Source organism: Echinops telfairi, unplaced genomic scaffold (genome assembly GCF_000313985.2).
Source record: "Echinops telfairi isolate 266 unplaced genomic scaffold, ASM31398v2 ScPeMD7_5868;HRSCAF=6743_0, whole genome shotgun sequence".
NCBI lineage: Eukaryota > Metazoa > Chordata > Mammalia > Afrosoricida > Tenrecidae > Echinops > Echinops telfairi.
This window is the reverse complement of record NW_022109767.1, coordinates 395,544-415,312: the sequence shown is the minus strand read 5'-3', so window position 1 is coordinate 415,312 and position 19,769 is coordinate 395,544. Positions and strand designations below refer to the sequence as shown.

General features: G+C 40.6%; 1 protein-coding gene across 2 annotated transcripts; it reads right to left on the bottom strand.

Annotated features, from left to right (window-relative positions):
• Positions 1-12,669: 12,669 nt before the first annotated feature.
• Positions 12,670-19,484, bottom strand: ZNF322 (zinc finger protein 322). Of its 2 annotated transcripts, none has more exons than XM_004712498.2 (3): positions 18,954-19,484; positions 15,712-15,775; positions 12,670-14,659 (listed from the first exon to the last, which is right to left on the bottom strand). In XM_004712498.2, the coding sequence occupies exon 3, from the start codon at positions 14,476-14,478 to the stop codon at positions 13,270-13,272; it is 1,209 nt and encodes a 402-aa protein (XP_004712555.1). In that variant the 5' UTR covers positions 14,479-14,659; positions 15,712-15,775; positions 18,954-19,484; the 3' UTR covers positions 12,670-13,269. The 2 variants fall into 2 exon arrangements, with proteins under 2 accessions (XP_004712555.1, XP_045151697.1); XM_045295762.1 differs by lacking the exon at positions 18,954-19,484 and adding an exon at positions 17,941-18,022.
• Positions 19,485-19,769: the final 285 nt, after the last annotated feature.

The window sequence follows — 19,769 nt, the reverse complement described above, 5'->3', positions numbered from 1 at the left end:
TATCACAAGCCATACATACATCAATTGTAATTATTATTATTTTGTCATGTCTTACACTGTCCGATGTCTTAATTTCTCAATTTTATTGATTTCATCAAAGGACCAACTCCTGTTCTGATTTAGTCTACTGTTTCTTTTCTTTCTTTTTGTTTTCTATTTCATTCATTTCTGCTTTGGTCTTTATTATTTGCTTCTGGTAGCTTTGGTCTTCATTGGTTCTTTTGCGCTTATACAAATTGCTGGATTAAGTTAGTAATTTTCGATCTTCCTTTTTCTTTTTATAAGGTGTGCACTGTAAATGTCCTTTTGAACATTGGGATGCTTTGCTGTGTCCCAAATATTATGGTGTGTTGTTTATGAGTTGGCAGCGTTCTTATTTGATTCTAAATATTTTTAAACACTTTAGATTTCTACTAGGACTCAAGAAGTTTTGAGTAATGTATTATGCAGTTTCTAAGTATTCTCTCATTTTTACTTTTAATTGATGGCTAGTTTCATAATGTTATGGTCAGAGAAGATGCTTTGGAAAAATCTCAATTTTACTGAGACTTACAATGAACCCTAAAACATGGTCTATTCTGGACAGTGTTCCATGTACAGTGAAGAAGAATGTGTATTGCGTATGCCATAGTGCATTCTTTATAGGTCTATGAGGTTCAGTTGGCTAATGACATGTTCAGATCTTCTCTACCTTTAGTGGCTTTCTTTTCTAGTTCATCTAGCCCATTGTCAAAAGTGCTGTCTTAAAATTCCCACTTGCAGATCTATTTCTCCCTTCAATTCTGTTTGAGTTTCTCATAAATTTGGGGGTTTAGGCATTGAGTGCATAAATATTTCTGTTATACCTTCATGGTCAGTTGATCCCTTAGTTATTATTTAATATCCTTATTTGCCTCAATGGATTTTGACTTAAAGTCTATTTTGTCAGCTACTCGTATTGTCACTTCGTTTTTGGATATTGTCACTCCTTCTCTTTGGGATGTTGTTTTCTTAGTCTATATTTTTTACAGTCCTTGATTTTTCACCTATTTACATGCGTGCGTCTAAGCTGTGTCTCCTATAGAGAACATATTACTGGGCCATTTGGAAAAATCCATTCTTCCAGCTTCTGCTTTTTGAGTGGTCCATTTAACCCTTTACAGTGTGCTTAACAGTAGTGAAGGACATGCTACTGTCATTTTGTTATATCCACTTTTTGTGTGTTTACTGAGCCTTTTTAATGTTCTTTATTTTGATGATTAGATGTATTAATTTCTTTGTGGGACCCTTACATTTACATTATCAACTTGTATTTCAAACCCTCTGTTATGTCTTTTGGTTAGCAGCTGGCTACTCCAACCACTGAATGACCAAGACTTTTCTTTAAAACCATTAGTGGAAAATAACAAACAAAAGGAGAGCCGTTTTCCCTTAAACAACAACAAAAACAAAACATCTTGTGGGACCTTGGATGTATATTTGTCAGCCAATTCCCAAAGCACTATTAAGTTATGTATAGCTGTAAAATTAAGGAAAGCTGCAACAGAACCATCTGGTACTTGGACATAAAGTCTCGGTGATTTAATACATCACTAGTGGCATTCCATAGAGCCCTAGTGATGTAGTGTTTACGCTTTGGGCTTCAATCTGCAAGGTCAGCAGTTGGAAACCACAAGCAGCTGCCCGGGCTTTCTACTCCAGTAAGAAGTTACAGTCTTGGAAACTCGCCTGCCCTATAAGGTTTCCATGACTCGGCATCTACTCAATGGCAGCGAGTTTGCTTTTGATTTTGAGTAGCTTTGCATACAGGGCACAAACATCTAGACCCTTGTTATTGGTGTTCTCTCTGACAAAATCACTGTATATCTCAAGACATTTTGCTTTTCAAAAAGTGGTTCTAAGGTAGTGCTTATGCTCAATTGTACGCTGCCCGGGAGAGGCTTTCAAGAGCATCCTTTCCAATTTCCTGGCCTTCACGACCCTTGAGAAAATGGAGAAATGGACACTCCATGTAGGACCAGCAGTTGGAAGAGCTCCTGTGACAGAGCAAGCGGGCAAAGGCTGGAAAGCCCGAGTGAGTGGTTGGGCTGGAGTTTCTCAAGTGTAGTCTCAGATTGGTTACAGTCAAACGAGAATATTCTGCCGGCCCCCGGCCCCCCGGCCCCCCATAGCCTTTCCTTCTCATAACGTTTCTCTTTATTAGTACTTTTAGATTTACTTGAAATTGATATAAATGAACAGTTCGTGATCTATTTCTGCTTAATACTCATACAATTAAGTGGAATTTGCAAAGGCCTTTGAACTAATTTATGGACTCAGCTTTGTGGGTTTGTTTAAAGAACTATGGCTTTCAGGGCAAGATATGACAAAATACCCATTTATAAACTATCAAGGGCTCATGAGGGAGGGGGGAGCGGGGAGAGAGGGGAAAAATGAGGACCTAATGCCGGGGGTTTAAGTGGAGAGAAAATGTTTTGAGAATGATGAGGACAATGATGTACAAATGCGCTTTACACAATTGATGTATGTATGGATTGTGATAAGAGTTGTATGAGCCCCTAATAACATGATTAAAAACAAACAAACACTATGGCTTTCAATATTGAATACTCTATATGGATTCTGAGAAAGCTGTATATGACTCCACTCTTCTTGAACATGCTGGAATGAAAAATCCTGATTTTGTTATTATTATAGAAATGGCTCCACTGTTTTGAATCAAAAATTTCCATGGTGTTTTACTTTAAAAGCAGAGACTTCTCACCCAAAATGTCTACCTTGTTCTCCATTTAACTCCCTCATCTCAAAATAAGTGCCATTGCTTAGGAACAAATGTACAAGGGAACTTCAAAAGTGCATGGAAAAATAGAATAAAAGATAATGGAAATTTCCACAAAGTTTTTGAAGCCTCTTTGTATATGCTAAGAGACAGAAATTGTGTGAATCAAATGAGGTTTTGTTTTTTCCCCCACAGATAATTTTGGCAGAGACCAGCAAAACGTGAAAACAATTTAATTAATTTCAGATAATAACTACTCCTAATCACTCTGTTAAATTAGCTTACATATGAGAGCTGGTGGGGATATTCATTATTGAATCTTTAAATAAGTCAACAGATATATACATATATATATATATATATTTTTTTTTTTTTTTCTTTTTGTTTCTGATGCAACATTTATCATCAGGTGCATTATGACAGAGAGGATGCTTTCTTTATTAAGTTCTCCTGGTAACCTATTAACGGAAACTTTTCTTTATTAAAGTGACGCTCACACTTAGTCCTGTAGGATTACAATTAACATGTTTTTTTCCAAAACACGTGATGATTAAAAGACCATTTACGTAATTGCTTTAATTAGCCACTCTCTACTAATGCCTGAAATCTATTGAAAACACTGTAAAGAAACATAAAAGAAGGTGGAAATACTTGGATTGGTATAAGTGTATATTACATTATAAAGCATTGGATTTAGACATGATAAAATATTGTTAATGCATTGCACAAACACGCTTGCTCTGAATTACCAACAAAACTGAAACACTTGAAGTAGGAAGTTACCATTATTCTTTAACATTCTAGAAATCGTTATGCCATAAAGCTTAAGCCAAGTAGTTTTGTAGATCTTTCCAATCAACCGTCTAATCAACACTCCCATTGAGTTGATTCTAACTCATAATGACCTCATGGAGGGATTCTGAAACGGCAAATTAGACCGCCTCGTTGTTCTCCTGAGGAGTGCTGGGCCACAGGGCCACATCAAGGTTGCCGTTGTTAGGTGCTGTCGAGTCAGTGGCCCTATACACGAACGAAGAAAACCGTGCTGGGTTCTGCGCCATCCTCAATCTGTTCCTACGCTTGAGCCTGTCAGTGCAGCCACTGTCAATTCGTCTTCTTGAGGGTCTTCCTCTTTTTCAGTGCCCCTCCACTTTCCCAACCATGATGTCCTTCTCCAGGGCCGGGTCTCCTGCAAACATGTCCAAAGTGTGTATGATGAAGTTGCACTACCTTGCCTCTAAGGAGCACTCCGGCTGTACTTCTTCCAAGACAGATCTGTTTGTCCTTCTGGCAGCCCATGGTACTTTCAATATTCTTCACCAGCACCACAATTCAAATGCATGGATTCTTCTTTGGTCAGTGTCCAATTTTCACATGCGTATAGGCGATTGAAAATACTATGGCTTGGGTCAGGCACGTCTTAGTCCTCAAAGCAAGCTCCTTGCTTTTCCACTCTAAAGAGGTCTGGTGAAGCAAATTTGCCCAGTGCAACACATCTTTTGATCTCTTGACTGCTGCTTCCCTGACCATTGATAGTGGATCCAAGCAAGACAAAATCCTTTACAGCTTCAATGTTTTTTCCATTTATCATGCTGTTATCTATTGGTCCAGTTGTGAGAATTGTCATCTTCTTTAAGTTGAATCATAATCCATCTTGAAGGCTGTAATTTTGATCTTCAGCAGCAAGTTGCTTCAAGCCTCCTCAATTTCAGCCAGCAAGGTTGTGTCATCTGCATACTGCAAACTGTTAATAAGCTTCCTCCGATCCTGATGCTACCTTCTTCTTTATATAAGCCAGCTTCTCTGATGATTTGCTCAGCGTATAGATTAAGTATGGTGAGAGAATACAACCTTGACACATCCCTTTCCTGATTTCAAACATGCAGTATCCCCTTGATCCATGTATACATTCTTCATGAGCACAATGAAGTGTTTTGGCATCCTCATTCGTCTCAAGGCTGTACACAGTTTGTTATGATCCACACAGTTGAATGCCTTTGCAAAGCCAATAAGACACAAGCAAAAATCTTTCTGGTACTCTCTACTTTCAGTCAAGATCCTTGGGACACATCAGCGACAATATCCCTTGTTCCATGTCCTCTTTTGAATCCAGCCTGACTTTCTGGCAGTTCCTTGACAATAGACTGCTGCAACCATTGTTATGATGTGCAGCACAACTTTACTTGCATGTGATATCAGTGACACTGTTCTATCGTTTGAGCATTCTGTTGGGTCACCTTGCTTTGGAATGGGCACAAATACGGTTCTCTTCCAGTCAGTTGGCCAAGGAGCTATCTTCTACGTTTTCTGGCTTAGACAAGTGAGTGCTTCGTGCTTCACCAGCTCATTGATACATTTCAATGGGTATTCCATCAATCTCCCAGAACCTTGTTTTCCCTAATGCTTTCAGTGCAGCTTGAACTTCTTCCTTCAACACCTTTGGTTTTTCCTCATAAGTTTGTTACCTAGTTCTTTTTGATACAGTGACTCTGCGTATTCTTTCCATCTATCCTTGATGCTTCCTGCATCATTTAATAGTTTGCCCATAGAATCTTTCAAGATTTCAATTTGAGGCTTGACTTTTTTCCTTCAGTTCTTCAGTTTTCTTCAGTTTTCAATATTCTGTGCATCTTCTTCCTTTTTGGGTTTCTAACTCTAGGTGTTTGCACACTTCATTATAATAGTTTACTCTGTCTTCACCAGCTTCCCTTTGAAATTTTCTGTTCAGCTCTTTGACTTAGTTTCTTCCATTTGCTTTAGCTACTCTATGATTAAGAGCACGTTTCAGAGTCTCTTTTCAAATCCCCTTTGATCTCTTTTTCTTGCTTGTCCTTCATTTATTTTAAATCATCTCTTGCTTTCATCATGAATGATGCTCTTGATCAGGTTTTTTGTTACTGGTGTTCAATATGCCAAATCTGTTCTTCAGATGGTCTCAAGATTCAGGTGTGATCGACTCATTGTATTTTGGCTCCCCTGTACTTGTTTTGATTTTCTTCAGCTTCAACTTGAACTTGTGAGCCATTGACAATCGGTTCCACAGTTATCCCTGGCCTGGTTTTAGCTGCTGATTTTGAGCTTCTTCATTTTCTCCCCCCACAGATGCAGTCAGTCTGATGTTTGTGTTCTGCAGCTAGACAAGCCCATGGGTATAGTCACCTTTTGTATTGTTGAAAAGGCCATTTGCTAAGAAAGGTCCTTGCAAAGTTTCATCTTGTGATCTCCAGCTTTGTTTCTATCACCAAGACCACATTTTCCAACGACAGCTCCTTCCTCTTTGTTTCCAAACTCTTGAATTCCAATAGCCAACAGTTATCAAGGCATCTTGATTGCATGTTTACTTTGCGTGACCCTGCTGGCATTTGAAATACCGCATACATTGCTTCCTGCATCACAGCAACACACAAACCACCACAGTAGGACAAACTGAAAGAAAAGAGGTGGGAATTGAAAAATAGTTGCCCACATCAGTATCATGTTATAAAGTACCACTAGTTGAGCTATTAACATGACAGTTTTGTTTCTTTCTTCCTCCAAACCAGCACTGTCAAGTTTCTCTGGTTTGCAGGACCTTAACAAAGGTCCTCCATACTAATTTACATACTTAAAAATCATTTTATTGGGGGCTCTAACAGAATTTACATACTTTTGCATCACTTGCAGTTACTAGCATTATCACAATCAGCATCAGGCAGGGTACAACCAGAGATGTAGCAAGAGGAGGAGATTAGATAGCTAGATAGATGCTAGGTTATAGATCACTGGTAAGGGGTTTATATTAGATATCAAATCAGAGGCAAAGATCTTGGAGAATCGTTATAGAATTCTATGCACCACCCATTCAGATTATTTTAATTTGAAAGGTCCCCCCCATGCCATCTGTTTCTTGTCTAACCTCTGTGAGCTTTCATATGAAGACACTGAAAATCAGTGGACACTCTTTCTCGCTCGTCTGTGGTCAGAATCTGGAAAGATTGTGTTTACCATTTTTGTACTATTTTCTTTCTAGTCCCAGGACACCACACTAATTTTGAGTTCCTTCTGATTTGTGCCCTGGTGGCATAGTGCTCCTGCAATCAGCTGCTATCTACAAGGTTAGCAGTTTGAAACCACCAGCCACTCCCTGCAAGAAAAACGAGACTTTCCACTCCTGTAAGAAGTTACCGTCTCAGTTGCTTTCACCTCGAATTGACTTGATGGCAGTGAGTTTGGGGTTTTTTGTTTTCTGGTTGGGGCAGTGGATCTCAGGTCCCCAGAAACGTCTACCCGTAGAGTCTCCCTGGGGCAGTGGAATCACTTGGGGGACATTTGAGGAATGAAAGCTCTTAGGTCCCACCCACTGAATAAGACAAGTCGGGGCCAGTAACCTGTATTTTAACAAGTATTCAGGAAAGTCTTATGTATGCTGAGGTTTAAGAATTACAGCTCTATCAGCAAGTTTTCAAATGTGCTCCACAATGGCAGGGGCACATACACATCACTCCCTTCCTGTTTTCTATCCCACAGTCCAACAACAACAAACGTTCTTTGTCTACGTGTTTTTGGTTTTAGGCCTTTTCCTGGCGTTATTTGGGGTGCTGACTCAGAAATTGCATCTGATAGACCATCCTGATTTTTCTTATGGGCAAGCAGGGTGGAGGGTGGTGTATGTCACATGTCCTGTGTCTCATACATTATAACTGATGGGGGAGCTGGTGTCATTTTTGGAATCAACAAGTCAAATATACCCAGAAACAAGTCTAATATTTGAGGCACCAAATGTGTGCTAGCCAATGAAACAGAAGACAGGTAGCAAAAGACACCAGCAGGATGGGATTCCATAGATTTTCCTTCGTGGAGCGTCACTCGGTGAACCATCAAGTTCTGAAACCAGCAAAACATAGCTCAGGGGCAAACGACCAGTTCTTAGAAGCTTCCACTGCTGCCTCTGCTTGATTGATCCCCCGGTGCCTCTTAGTTGACTTTGGGAGAAGCAGAGAACATGCTCACTTTCCATGGTGCAGGGAGAGATAGACTCTTCTTACATTTTCTTCCCACATGAATCCTTTTCTTGTGGATTGTTAGCAATCCAGTTTTATCTGGCCTGTTGCTCGAATAATGCTTGCAGAAATTGTGGTGAGCCATCAGAAGTCACACATTTTATTTGGAATTTGGGTCCTGAGACCCTGAGCCATGAGAGCCAGCCCATTTGTTCCAAGGAAACCAAGATGAATATGACAATAGCGAAGTAGATTTTGACTGCAGGTACTTCCTCCATCGGTGATTTGTTTGCTTTCCTGGAATTCCGCAGTACAGTCAATGTTCTTCACCAAACCACAATTCCCATGTGCCAAGTTCTCCTTCATCCTTCTTTTCCATTGCTCAACTGGCACACGCACAGGAAGCCAGGGAAAAGACCAAGGCTTGAGTCGGGCACACCTTTGTCATCAAATAATATGGAATAAAGAAATAAGTCCTTTCAACACTTTGAAGAGATCTTCTGCAGCAAATTTGCCCAATGCAACATGTCATTTAATTTCTTGACTGACACTTTCACGGGCACTCAAGGTCCAAGTGGCATGGAATCCTTTGACAACTTCAGTTTTATTGGTCCAGTTATAAAGATTGGCCATTATCCTCTGCGAAAAAAAATACTTTTTGGACTTATATATTAGATTTTTAAACATACTGTTGTTTCACAGTTCTGTGCAGACTGTTTTGCAACTATTCACATGAAATACTTTGATATTTCACCCAATGGATGCCCTCTACTTCATTTAAATTGCCTAATTAATTTGGCATTTCTTTCCAGTTTTTTGCTGTCTCACAAGCTCTATAATAAGCATCCATTTACATGTAGCTATATAGATTTGTAGAAAGTTGTGGTGGCATAGTGGCTATGAATTGGACTGCTAATTGCAAGGTCAGCAGTTCAAACCTGCCAGCTGCTCCTCAGGAGAAAGATGAGGCATTTTGCTTCTGTACAGATTCAGTTTTAGAAACCAAAGGGACAGTTCTACCCTCTTCTATAGGTGATGAGTCAGAATCAACCCAATAGCAGTTTTTCAGATATAGATCCGTAGGGCTATGTTTATAGAAGCATTATTAAAGTAAGACAATTGGGCTAAAGCTTATGTATATTAAATGTAAAATATACTATTTTCAGACCATCACAAACATAACTATAATTTTTAACTTTACTACTGAATGAATGAGTTTGATAAAGCAAAATCATCAATGTATTTGGGTACTAATGTGATTTTTTCAGGTATATGTAGGCCAGCTGTATTTCTTCTCTAACTTCCTGCTCATACAGTTCCCATTTTATTTGTCAAAGCTTTTATATCATGATTTAAGAACACTTGTCTATTATAGTGTATGTTTTCGGATTGCGGTTGTCCAGGATTAGTATTTTACTTGAGACAACACCTGTGAAAACCAAATCTAACTCACTGCTGACTCATAGTGACCTTTTAGGACAGGGTAGACCTGCCTGTGTTTCTGAGCTTGTTCACTCTCAACAGGAGTAGAAAGGCCCATTGTTCTCCCAAGGAGCGGCTGGTGGTATGAAACTTCTGACCTTGTGGATCACAGCGTAGTATGTAATCACTATGCCACTAGTAGTCAATAATCAAATGACACATCACATTGGGTAAATCTACTACAAAAGACCTCTTTTTTTTCAGTGCTACAGAGGTATCATATTGAGGAGTAAAGTATGCCTGCCCCAGGTCATGGTATTTTCAATTGCTTCATGTGCCCGTGAAGTGTGATGGAGAATATTCAGTAGACCAGTGCCTAGAGAAAGGCATAATGTTTGGTAACATAGAAACATGGCATCCAACAAGACTGCCACATTTGTATGAGCAAATTTGTCAGAGAAAAATACTCTGAATGCTCCTTCGAAGTGAGGATGGCAACGCTCACGCACTTTAGACATGCTATTAAGAGGGTTCAGTACCCGGAGGCCATCATGCCTCAAAGGCGACGTCCGGAAAGAGGAAGACCCCTCGCCGAGATGGATCATCATGGTGGCTGCAGTGATGGCGCAGGATAAGGCAGTGTTTTATGCTTTTGTAGATGAATCCAAACCAACTTGAGAGTACCTGAGGACACGGCAATCCCAAGAGTAAACTGAGGGAAATTTCTGAGCCTGAGATCTGGACGGCTAGGGGGTGGGATAAGGAAGAGGATCGGGCTCATTTGGGGTTACTGCTTGTTAACATCTTTCCCCGGCCCCACAGAGAACTTTTAATTCCTCTACCCTTAGGTCAGGACAGTCCCAGTGTACTAATGTATATGGTGTTTACTATTGCCTTAAAACTGCCATTGTCAATCAAAATGCTTTTCATATAAACTTTAATCCTATGTCAATATATGCTCAATCTTGCCAGATTTGCTAGGTGCATGTCCTATTGCCCACCATTTCCTCACTTGATCTATCTTAGAGAATGTGTACATTTGTACAGAAACGTTTATGAGACTTTGTGGTCAGTTTAAGCTACTGACGATTATGCGATGCAGCGGGGACGCTCAGCTCCCACAGCTGAGAGCAGCCAGTTTCCACTCACGCTCTGCATCAGCAGCTGACACTCTGGTAACTCTTGAGATGGTCGGTTGGTTATCCCCCCTAGGTGACTAAGAGTCACCTCCATATTTACCCTGTTCTTGAGTACAACATGAGCATATGGGGGGAAAGGCTACTCTTACAGTGGAGACAAAAATGAAGTTTGTCAGGACAAAGGTTTATTTCCGAATTTAGGGAAGACAAAACCATGAAAGCATAGGGATACAAGGACTGAATACCAGCATCTCATTTGGTCTGAAATCTGGAGCTACTCTAACGACTTCCCTGAGGTAGACTTAGGTGGGCACTGCTCCTAGAGCACCTCCAACCATCCCAGAAGTTACCTTCCAGTGTTGGTTACAGGCTCCCAAAGCGGTCCTCTCCAACCTCAGGTTCTGCTATATGGATCACACCACCACTTTTTAGAAAGCCCTTAGACCTGTTTGTACCCCCCAAATTTTGAGGGATGGTCCGGCCCTAAGTTATGAAGATACAATTATCAGTAAGTTGAGCTGAAAGGGGCAAGTCATGGCTCTGCAAATTATATCAACTTGCCCCCCTTCTCCAAGCTCTAATGACTAACAAAGGGTCCTATGGACTAATTTCCATCACCACCATGCCACATCCCCAATCCTAAGTATTACAATCGTCAAACATATACTAGTGCTAGGCATGAGTTTCACCAAAGAGAAATAAATACATCTTGTGTACCTAAGCACACTGGGCAATTTTTATGGTACAAGTGTTCATGAAAATCACTGAAACACAGCCTCTCAAATAAACTTCCAGTCTGTCTTCTAAAAGAAGGCAAAAAATCTAGGATTAAACTCTTGATTACTGTTTTGAACTAAATCCATGGGTGCTAAAATGATGATGATCATGGGTCAACAGTCACTTAGGAATTAAGAACCAGTCATGAGGGCCAAAGCTTAGGGCCAGATGCAAAGTAGTACTTTTCATGAATTAAACAACCAGGGCCTTTTACTGGACTCTGCTAAAAACCAGGGTGAAAAAACCCCAACAAACCATAACTGAAAACTCAACACTAGCAACAAATATGTATTCACCTCACATTCTGCAGGCATCTGAAATATATCAAACATCTTTTAATCTGCGAGGATAAAAAAAACCCAGAGGTGTGCATTGATAGCCTCCTGGGTTAATTACACTATTTATGATCATAATTAGTCTGTAAAGTTGGAAACAAGTCTCACCCTTAGACCTCTGAACAAATTTGCCAATTACACGCCCTATACTGTGAATGACAGCAACTCTTTGTCTGGGATTGCAAGGTGTTCTTTCCTCGGTAGAACTAGGACAAATGTTGAGTTGTGGTAGAGGCAGCAGGAGAGGGGTGCTTTGTGGAGTCAGGGTAGTCAAATTCAGAGAGTCTGGCTCCTCCATTTATGTTGCCTCCTCATGTGGTCTTTACTTTGTGCCCAATCAGGCTTACACTTTCTTAAAAAAATCACATCTTCCCCTAACCATGTCAAAAGCTGGCTATAGGTATCTATCATTACAAATAATAATACATGATTCATGAAGTTATAAAACTATAGATACCAACAGCCAAACAATTATCCTGGAATTTGCCCCTGTGAGTTCTTGAAGGGTGAAGATCAAAACACCAATGATGATCTGGAAATATTTCAGAGAAAAGGAAAATTTTGATGGTTATGTCTCAACTCACTCTAAGTACAAAAACTGTTTCTTGCAAAGGGGCAACTACTGGGAGAGTTTTTTCCAGGATAACTACGCTCCAGTCTTACTGCTTTTCACTGCAAAAAGTCCCCATGCTACTGTCACAACACACTAGTCCCCATCACAGTAAAGGAAAACAACACAGGCAAAGTCGATATAATCCTTTTTCCTATCAGTAACACATGCCACACCTTCTAGCACACGGTTAGTCCTTGCCTTTATTGTTTCCGAATTAATGAAAAAATAATAGTGAAAGTAATGCCATCATTAATTGGTGCAGATAATAGAAAAGCATTTTTACCTGAGTTACCCATCAGGCCTACGCTGACCTGCCCTAGCTCCTCCCAGAAGCTTCTATTGAAAAAAGACCAAAAAAAGTTTCCATACTGATTCCATGTAGTCGCCTCTACTGGATGTGTTAATGAGAACAGTTCTTTTCATATGTATTATATGTACAGACTCTCACCCACAATTAGATTTGTCACTGGAGCATAATTCTCTGCAAGGGGTTCTTTGGGGAACTAATAAGGGCTTCTAGCAAAGTTGTTTTTTTTTCAGGCTCAAGGTCTTTAAAAGGTTGTTTGTTTGTTTTTTAAACGGATGTGAGTTCCCTGGTGTACCATAAGAGCTGTTGACTACTAACACAAGCTTTTCTCATTCAGACTTTAAAGGTCTTCCCACAAACAAACAAAGTATTTCTTTTTAATTCAAATACAACTAGGCTCGCCAACCGATGATTCTGCCACACCCAAGACAAATACAGACTTTTGTTTTGACAGTATAGATTCTCTGATGGGTAAGAAAGTCACCACTTCTATTAGAAGCATTTCTCACACTTGTTGGGCCTTCTCCACAGCATGTTATATGTCTTATGAGATATGCACACTGTCTGAAGCATTTAAAAGGTGTTCTCCCGCGTGAATTCTCTCGAACCAAGAGCAATGACATGAGGCTCCTATTCACTGCAGGACAAGGTTTCCCACTCATGTGAATCCTACTGTAGATGATTAGATTTGAGTTTGGACTAAAGGTTTTCCCAAACTCAGAGGATTTGTAGGTTTCTTACTGGAGAATGATAAAAGCGTTCTGTTACAGGAGCTCTCTGGGCAAAACATTTCTCACACTGCCTACAATTGCTGGTTCTCTGTTCCTCGCTGAAGTCTGAGCTCTGAGAAAAGTCTGCTTCACCACTGAAATATGCCTAAGGCTTTTTATCTTAGTGTGTGCTGACAGTTTTTGTAAGGTATTTTAACTTTCTATCTTGTCAAGACATTTGTGAGGCTTCTGAAGCGCGGGGAGGGCTGAGCTCAACACCTTTCTCACTCACATGACAGAGATAGGGTTTCTCACCCATGTGGATTGTCTGGGGTTGAAGAAGGGCCGAGTTCTGGTGGAAGCTCTTATCACATACACTGTATTGATAACGTAGCTCCTCTGTTTGAGTTCTCACTTTTTGTTGGGCAACAAAGTCCATGCCTAGAATGAAGCCACTTTCACAGGCTGACCACGGATGTGGTTTCTCTTCCATGTGGATCCTCTGATGTACAATAAGGTCGGAGTTACAGTCAAAAGGTTTCTCATAATCAAGGCATTTAAAAGTGTGAGTGTGTGTGGCCTGGTGTCTGATTAAGTTGGCACTCCGAGTAAAACTTCTCATACATTCCAAGCATTTGTACGGCTTCTCACCGGTATGGACTCTCTGGTGCACAATAAGGTCTGATTTCTGGCCAAAGCACTTCTCACAGGCACCACACTTATAGGGCTTCTCCCCAGTATGAACTCTTTTATGCACAATGAAGGCTGAACGGTGTCGGTAACTCTTCTCACACTTGTTACACTTGTAGGGACGCTCGCCAGTATGCGTTCTCTGGTGGCTAATAAGGTCTGATTTCCCACTGAATGCTTTCTCACACTCCAGACACTTGAATGGCTTCTCGCCTGTGTGGGTCCGTCGGTGCCGGATGAGGTTTGTACTCCGACTGAAGCACTTGTCACACTCGCTACACAGGTAAGGCTTCTCCCCGGTGTGGCTTCGCTGGTGAACAAGCAGATCTGAGCTCTGGCCAAAGTTCTTGTCGCAAATGTCACACGTATAGAACTTTTTACCTGCATGGGTTCGCTGGTGTCCGGAAAGGGCTAAGTGATGCCAAAAGCTCTTCTCACACTTGCTACATTTGTAAGGTTTCTCGTAAGTGTGGAGCCTCTGATGTGAAGTAAGTTCTGAGCTTTGGAGGAAGGTTTTCTCACACATATCACATCTATAAGGTTTCTCCCCAGTACGGGTTCTCTCACACATAATAAGAGCTAAGTTTTCACAGAAGCTTTGCGCACATTCAAGGCACTGGCATATCTGACCATCTATTTGGGTACACTTATGCAAATGAATAAAAATCTTTTTCCCCTTGTGAGGGCACACATGATATCTGTTCCTTGTTTGAGTTCTCCGATTACAGCTCTCTTCTGACGTGTACATCTTCTATGGCGGTCTCCTAGGGAGTTTCCCACCGGTCCTCCTGACCCATCATTGTCTTAACAGTCATTTTCTGGGTAAGAGCTGGAAAGGTACATCTTCTTCAGGCCCTTTAGTCACGGGTAGTTCACATCTACAAGTTTCCAGCATCATATGTACCAATTTCGTATTAGTATTTCCAAACCTGTGAGGTAAAGCAGAAATGTGATTAATACACCCATAACTAAGAAAAGAAGCCTTAAACTTTAAAATCGATGCAGAAAAGTCGAAACATGTCCATGGAATCTCTAAGTGCCCTAGGTTTTGCTGGGGTTGAAATGTTATTTCATTTTCTCTTTGCTGACAGACAATACATGCCCAACAATTCATATGAGGAAAACACCACAGGATCCTTTCTTTTATTAACCTGGGTGATCACCAATTTGGAGCTCCTCTACATGTTCCAGCTGAAAAATCAGGGCGGGTTTGAGAATTTGTATGCGTGTTCATGAAGAAGGCAAACCAAAGGACAGTCACTGTGCAGACCTCTGCAACCTTTGTGACAGAAAGGCTCGACAGGAAATGGCCAGTGACTACTAAGATGCCCAATGCTCAGATAGAACAGACAGATTCTTATGCCTCTATCATCGAAATGATGTGTCTTTAGGAAAGTAACTTAACCATTTGGCTTGCTCATGTGTAAAATGGATTAGTATTATGAAATACCTAACGGGCCTGAGTTGACCAGCAAGTAAGTTAATCTCTATAATATCATGGAACAGATGCCCTCACTTAGTATCCATGAACTCCTAACCTATGACATTTAAACATAGAATGCGAAATGTTTAATATGTGCACATCCAAAACTCCACTCCAAACTCACTCTCGAGTCAATTTTGACTCATGCAGACCCTACAGGACAGGGTAGATCTGCCCTGTGGGTTTCTGAGACTGTAGCTCTTTACAGGAGTAGAATGCCACATCTTTTTCCTGCAGAGCAGCCAGTGGTTTTGAACTGCTAACCCCGAAGTAAGCAGCCTAACACACAACCCACTCTGCCTCCACAGCTCCTATGCATACACATCGTTGTAGCTTAATATTTGCTGAGTGTAAATGAAATCCCATTGAAGCTCTACTTTTTCCTTCTTAACTAGTAAAGGAAGAGGGACGGAATGTCACAGGGGTTGGGGTTACTCCGTTAAGATGCAGTATGGTGGGAAGAAGGCACATTTCAAAATCATGAACACATTAGCTTACCTGGCATCTAGATGAAAGAAAGGCCGTGTCCACTTACTGGTCCTGAGAATTTACTTTTTCAAGGCTGTAAAAGGCAAGGATACAATAAGGGTAGAAGCATACATGAGAGAAACTAGTACCAGGACATTGACAGTTTCTTAAAAAATGAGCCAAAGTCAGATAAAAGTTTCCCTATGAAATCCCTAACACTTAATTCTAAAGAAAATAATCATAAGTTTAAGCCATTCCATATGACTCATATGGGATAATAAAGGTCAGTAAGGAATCTATAAACCACCTAAACAATTTTTAGTTTCCTTCATGTTTGTAAAGAGCATTGAAGGAAAGAATTCTCGCATAAAATAACTGTTGCCCCAAAATATGTTGTATAAATCCTACTACAGGGTCACTAGGAGCTGGAACCAACTTTATGACAATGGGAACATTTTACTATGCCCATGGTTATAATCCCATTTGAGAAAATAGCTTTCTTTGCTATTTTGAGGTAGTGAATGAAGTCTTTTGAGATGTAAGGGTAGATTTAACAAGAAACACAAAAGGACAGATGGGGAAGCTAGATGCCATTCCACACGAGCTCTCCAAGGACCGAGGAGTAGAAACTGGAAAGAGATGAGGACCTTCCCCCAGAGCCAGGCAGAGAAAGAAAGCCTGCCCTTTTAGCTGTTGCTGTGAATGCAGACTTTAAGTCTTCTAAAGTGGGATAAAATCATACTGCTTGTGGCATTTCTGTTACAGCAGCTCTAGATACCTAATACTAAACACTAGATAACGACCATTAAACCTCGGTGATACACGGAAATGGTAATGACACGCTAAGCCTTTTTCCTAAATGCTACGGGACCTCAGGCAGCTAATATCTAAAGTATAGTAAGGACTACAAAGCATACGTGGAGTTACAATCCATAAAACCACCACTTCACTGCCAGCAACCCTCCTCCACTGAAAGGCAAGTAACCATCTTAATTTTGATTACTGTAAATATACAACAGTTCAAATTGATTTATATGAGTCATATTCAAATAATCAAAAAGAAGAGCTCCATGGAATAAAGGAGTGGGCAAGGATAAGCACACAAAAGCAAACCCCTAAAACTGTTGTAAACACCTGTGTTTGCCCTCAACCTGTATACACATGCATCAGATCTTCATTTGCATACCAGAGACCTGGTTCATTGACAGGTAGACCTCTGCCCATGCCCTCACACTGACAAACAGGGACCATATACACCATACACATGCAGGACAGACTCAAACCACACTGTTTGTATTCTGTTGGACTCACAATCCACAGAAAATGGACTAGGATTTACAGCTTGAACGAACCAAATCACCCAAACCAAACTAGAGCAGCAGTTCTCAACCGTGGGGTTGCGACCCCTTTGGGGGTCAAACGACCCTTTCACAGGGGTCACCAGATTCATAACAGTAGCAACATTACAGAGATGAAGTAGCAACGAAAATAATTTTATGGTTGGGGTCACCACATGAGGAACTGTATGAAAGGGTCGAGGCATTCGGAAGGTTGAGAACCACCGCCTTACAGCTTTTGCAGGATCTCTGGGATCAAGCAGCACAAACTATTTAGCACATTAAAGGAAGGTATTAAAATAGCCGCCAGGAAAAGGACTGGCTAACACCAGGAATTAAAAGCAAGTTGGAAAAGTAATGGAATCCACAGCAAAGGACCAGAGTAGCAAACAAATGAAAACACCTTAGAGAAACAACAACTAGATTTCTAAATTCTAAACTAATTCCCTTTAGAAAATGCCTTTTTTCAATTTTTGGGGGTAAATACTTAAATACAAAATGCTTTTGTCAAATGTGAATTTTCAGAAAACTCTCAAACTTCCACACCAATTATTCTATATTGAAACCAATGGGCAGAAAACATACATATATGGAAAAGAAGGCATTTTAGGATGGCATTTCTGGAAGAAGAAATGTATCTCCAGAAGAAGAAATATCAAAAAAGATAGTAAAAAAGGTAATGTTAGAGTAAGCAATGGTAGCTGAAGAAAACCAAATCTCTCAACACATGCTTAAAAAAACCTGGAATGAGAAGAACAGATGTGCTCCACAAAACCCACACCTGCACCACCTCCCGGCTAGTTCACTCTGAGGCTGAACTGTGAGCCACTGATGAGAGAAAGAGAAATGTGGACAAGAGAGGAGAGGAGCTCTCAGTTGGTAAGACTGACCTAAAATTCAATAAATGAAAGAGAAAACTCACCATCAATACAAAAAGATGGAGTTCTGATGTGCAGGGTGGGGGGTGGGGACAGATGCTGAGGATGCAGACCTGGAAAGACAACTGTCCAAGAAAGAAGGTTGTAAAGGGGAAGGGAGCCAGGTCTTTTGGAGATCACAGGGTGAAAGAGAAAAGGAACATGAGAAAATTGAAGCTGGTTCAAGATGAAGTAAAAAAAGTCAGACACCCATTTCTATGCCCTGAACCCCCCAAATGTGCTACCCAGTTTTAAAACAAATCTTTATCACAATGATGGATGGGTGCTAGCAAATTAGGAAACTTGCTACACATGATGTTTTGTTACAAATGTAAGCAAGATGGACAAGTGTCCATGCACCAAAGACATCAGCACCTTTATAAAACAAACAATATTAAACTGTGTAAAAATTAAAAAGGATGCAAAAAGCATAACTTACCCAGTTAATAAGTAAACCCTGACTACTAACTACAAAAGTTTGGTGGTTCAAGTCCACTCAGAGGTACTTGGAGAGAAAGGCCTATGATCTACTTCTAAAAATCAGCCATCGAAAACCCTCAGGGTTAGTATTCTACCCTGACAAATATGGGTTGCCATGGGCTGTAATCAACTCATGTGTAAGTGATAATAGATATATAACTAAATCCAAACTCACCGCCCACAGTGGTACTTTGAAACCACCAGCCACTAGTTGGGAGAAAGACAAGGCTTTCTGTTCCAGTAAAGCGTTACAGTCTCCAAAATGCACAGGGATAATTCTACCCTGTCCTATAAGGTTGCTGTAAGTCAGCATTGACTCCATGGCAGTGAATTAGGGTTTTGGTTTGGAAATCTGTAGGACAGCTCCCTTTTTCCTGTAAAGCAGCTAGTAGGTTTGAACCACTAACCTTGAGGTTAGCAGTCCAATCACTAGCAAGGCTCCTTACATATCTCCTCCCATTTCTGCCGCCTTCCTTCCTCTCTATCCCAACCCACAATGCTCTACCCATATAGAAACACATCTTGATAGATTACTTACCATAAAGACTCAAGACATTCTTCCCTTTAGTTCCAAAAGGTCTCTAGTTCAGAAACATTCACAGGACTTAATTCTCCTATTCCTAGAGGAAAATCAATAATGTAGATGATGATTTTGTGAAAGTTATGCTTTTATGGGAGATGGGCATTTAATATCAATCTTTTATTTCAGTCTGATCAGTAACCGCGTCTTCTTTCCAATTTTGCTGACATTTTCAATTTTCTTGTCCCTCCACACCTAGCTATAGACAGCACACCAAGAATTCATCTGGATAATAACTAAGCTTAATGACTAAGTTCATAACAAAACCTGGAACCCTGTTTTAATTCTTCCCCTTAGGCTATTCATTTTTGTAATCGCCACTTCTAACAAGGATCCATTTTGTTTGGTTGGTTTTTCAAGGATCCATTCTCTAACACTTAAATCTCATGATGTGTACGATAAAATGCATAGAATACAAAGCTATATTTAACTCGGTTTCCAAATATAGCCGTAGGGTTGTTTAACTCAGATTCTACATACAGGACTGAAACAATTAATCCATGCATTCAAGCAAGATTGGGTGGGAATGGCAAGCTCCAGACAACATCCCTGGGCTCCAGACCCCAGCATGAACTAAAAACCCAGGGATGCTGAGTAGTTTGCCCCCCCCCGATATATATATATATATATCGAAAAGTGTTCATTTTTATTAGCTCCAGTAACTACACTAAGCTGTCCTTCCTTCCACTTTTCATCGACCGCTCAGGTTCTCCGTCTGCTGTCAGGTGGCCTAGGTTCCGCTGAGCCCCGCAGGACTGCTTCCATTAGCCGTAG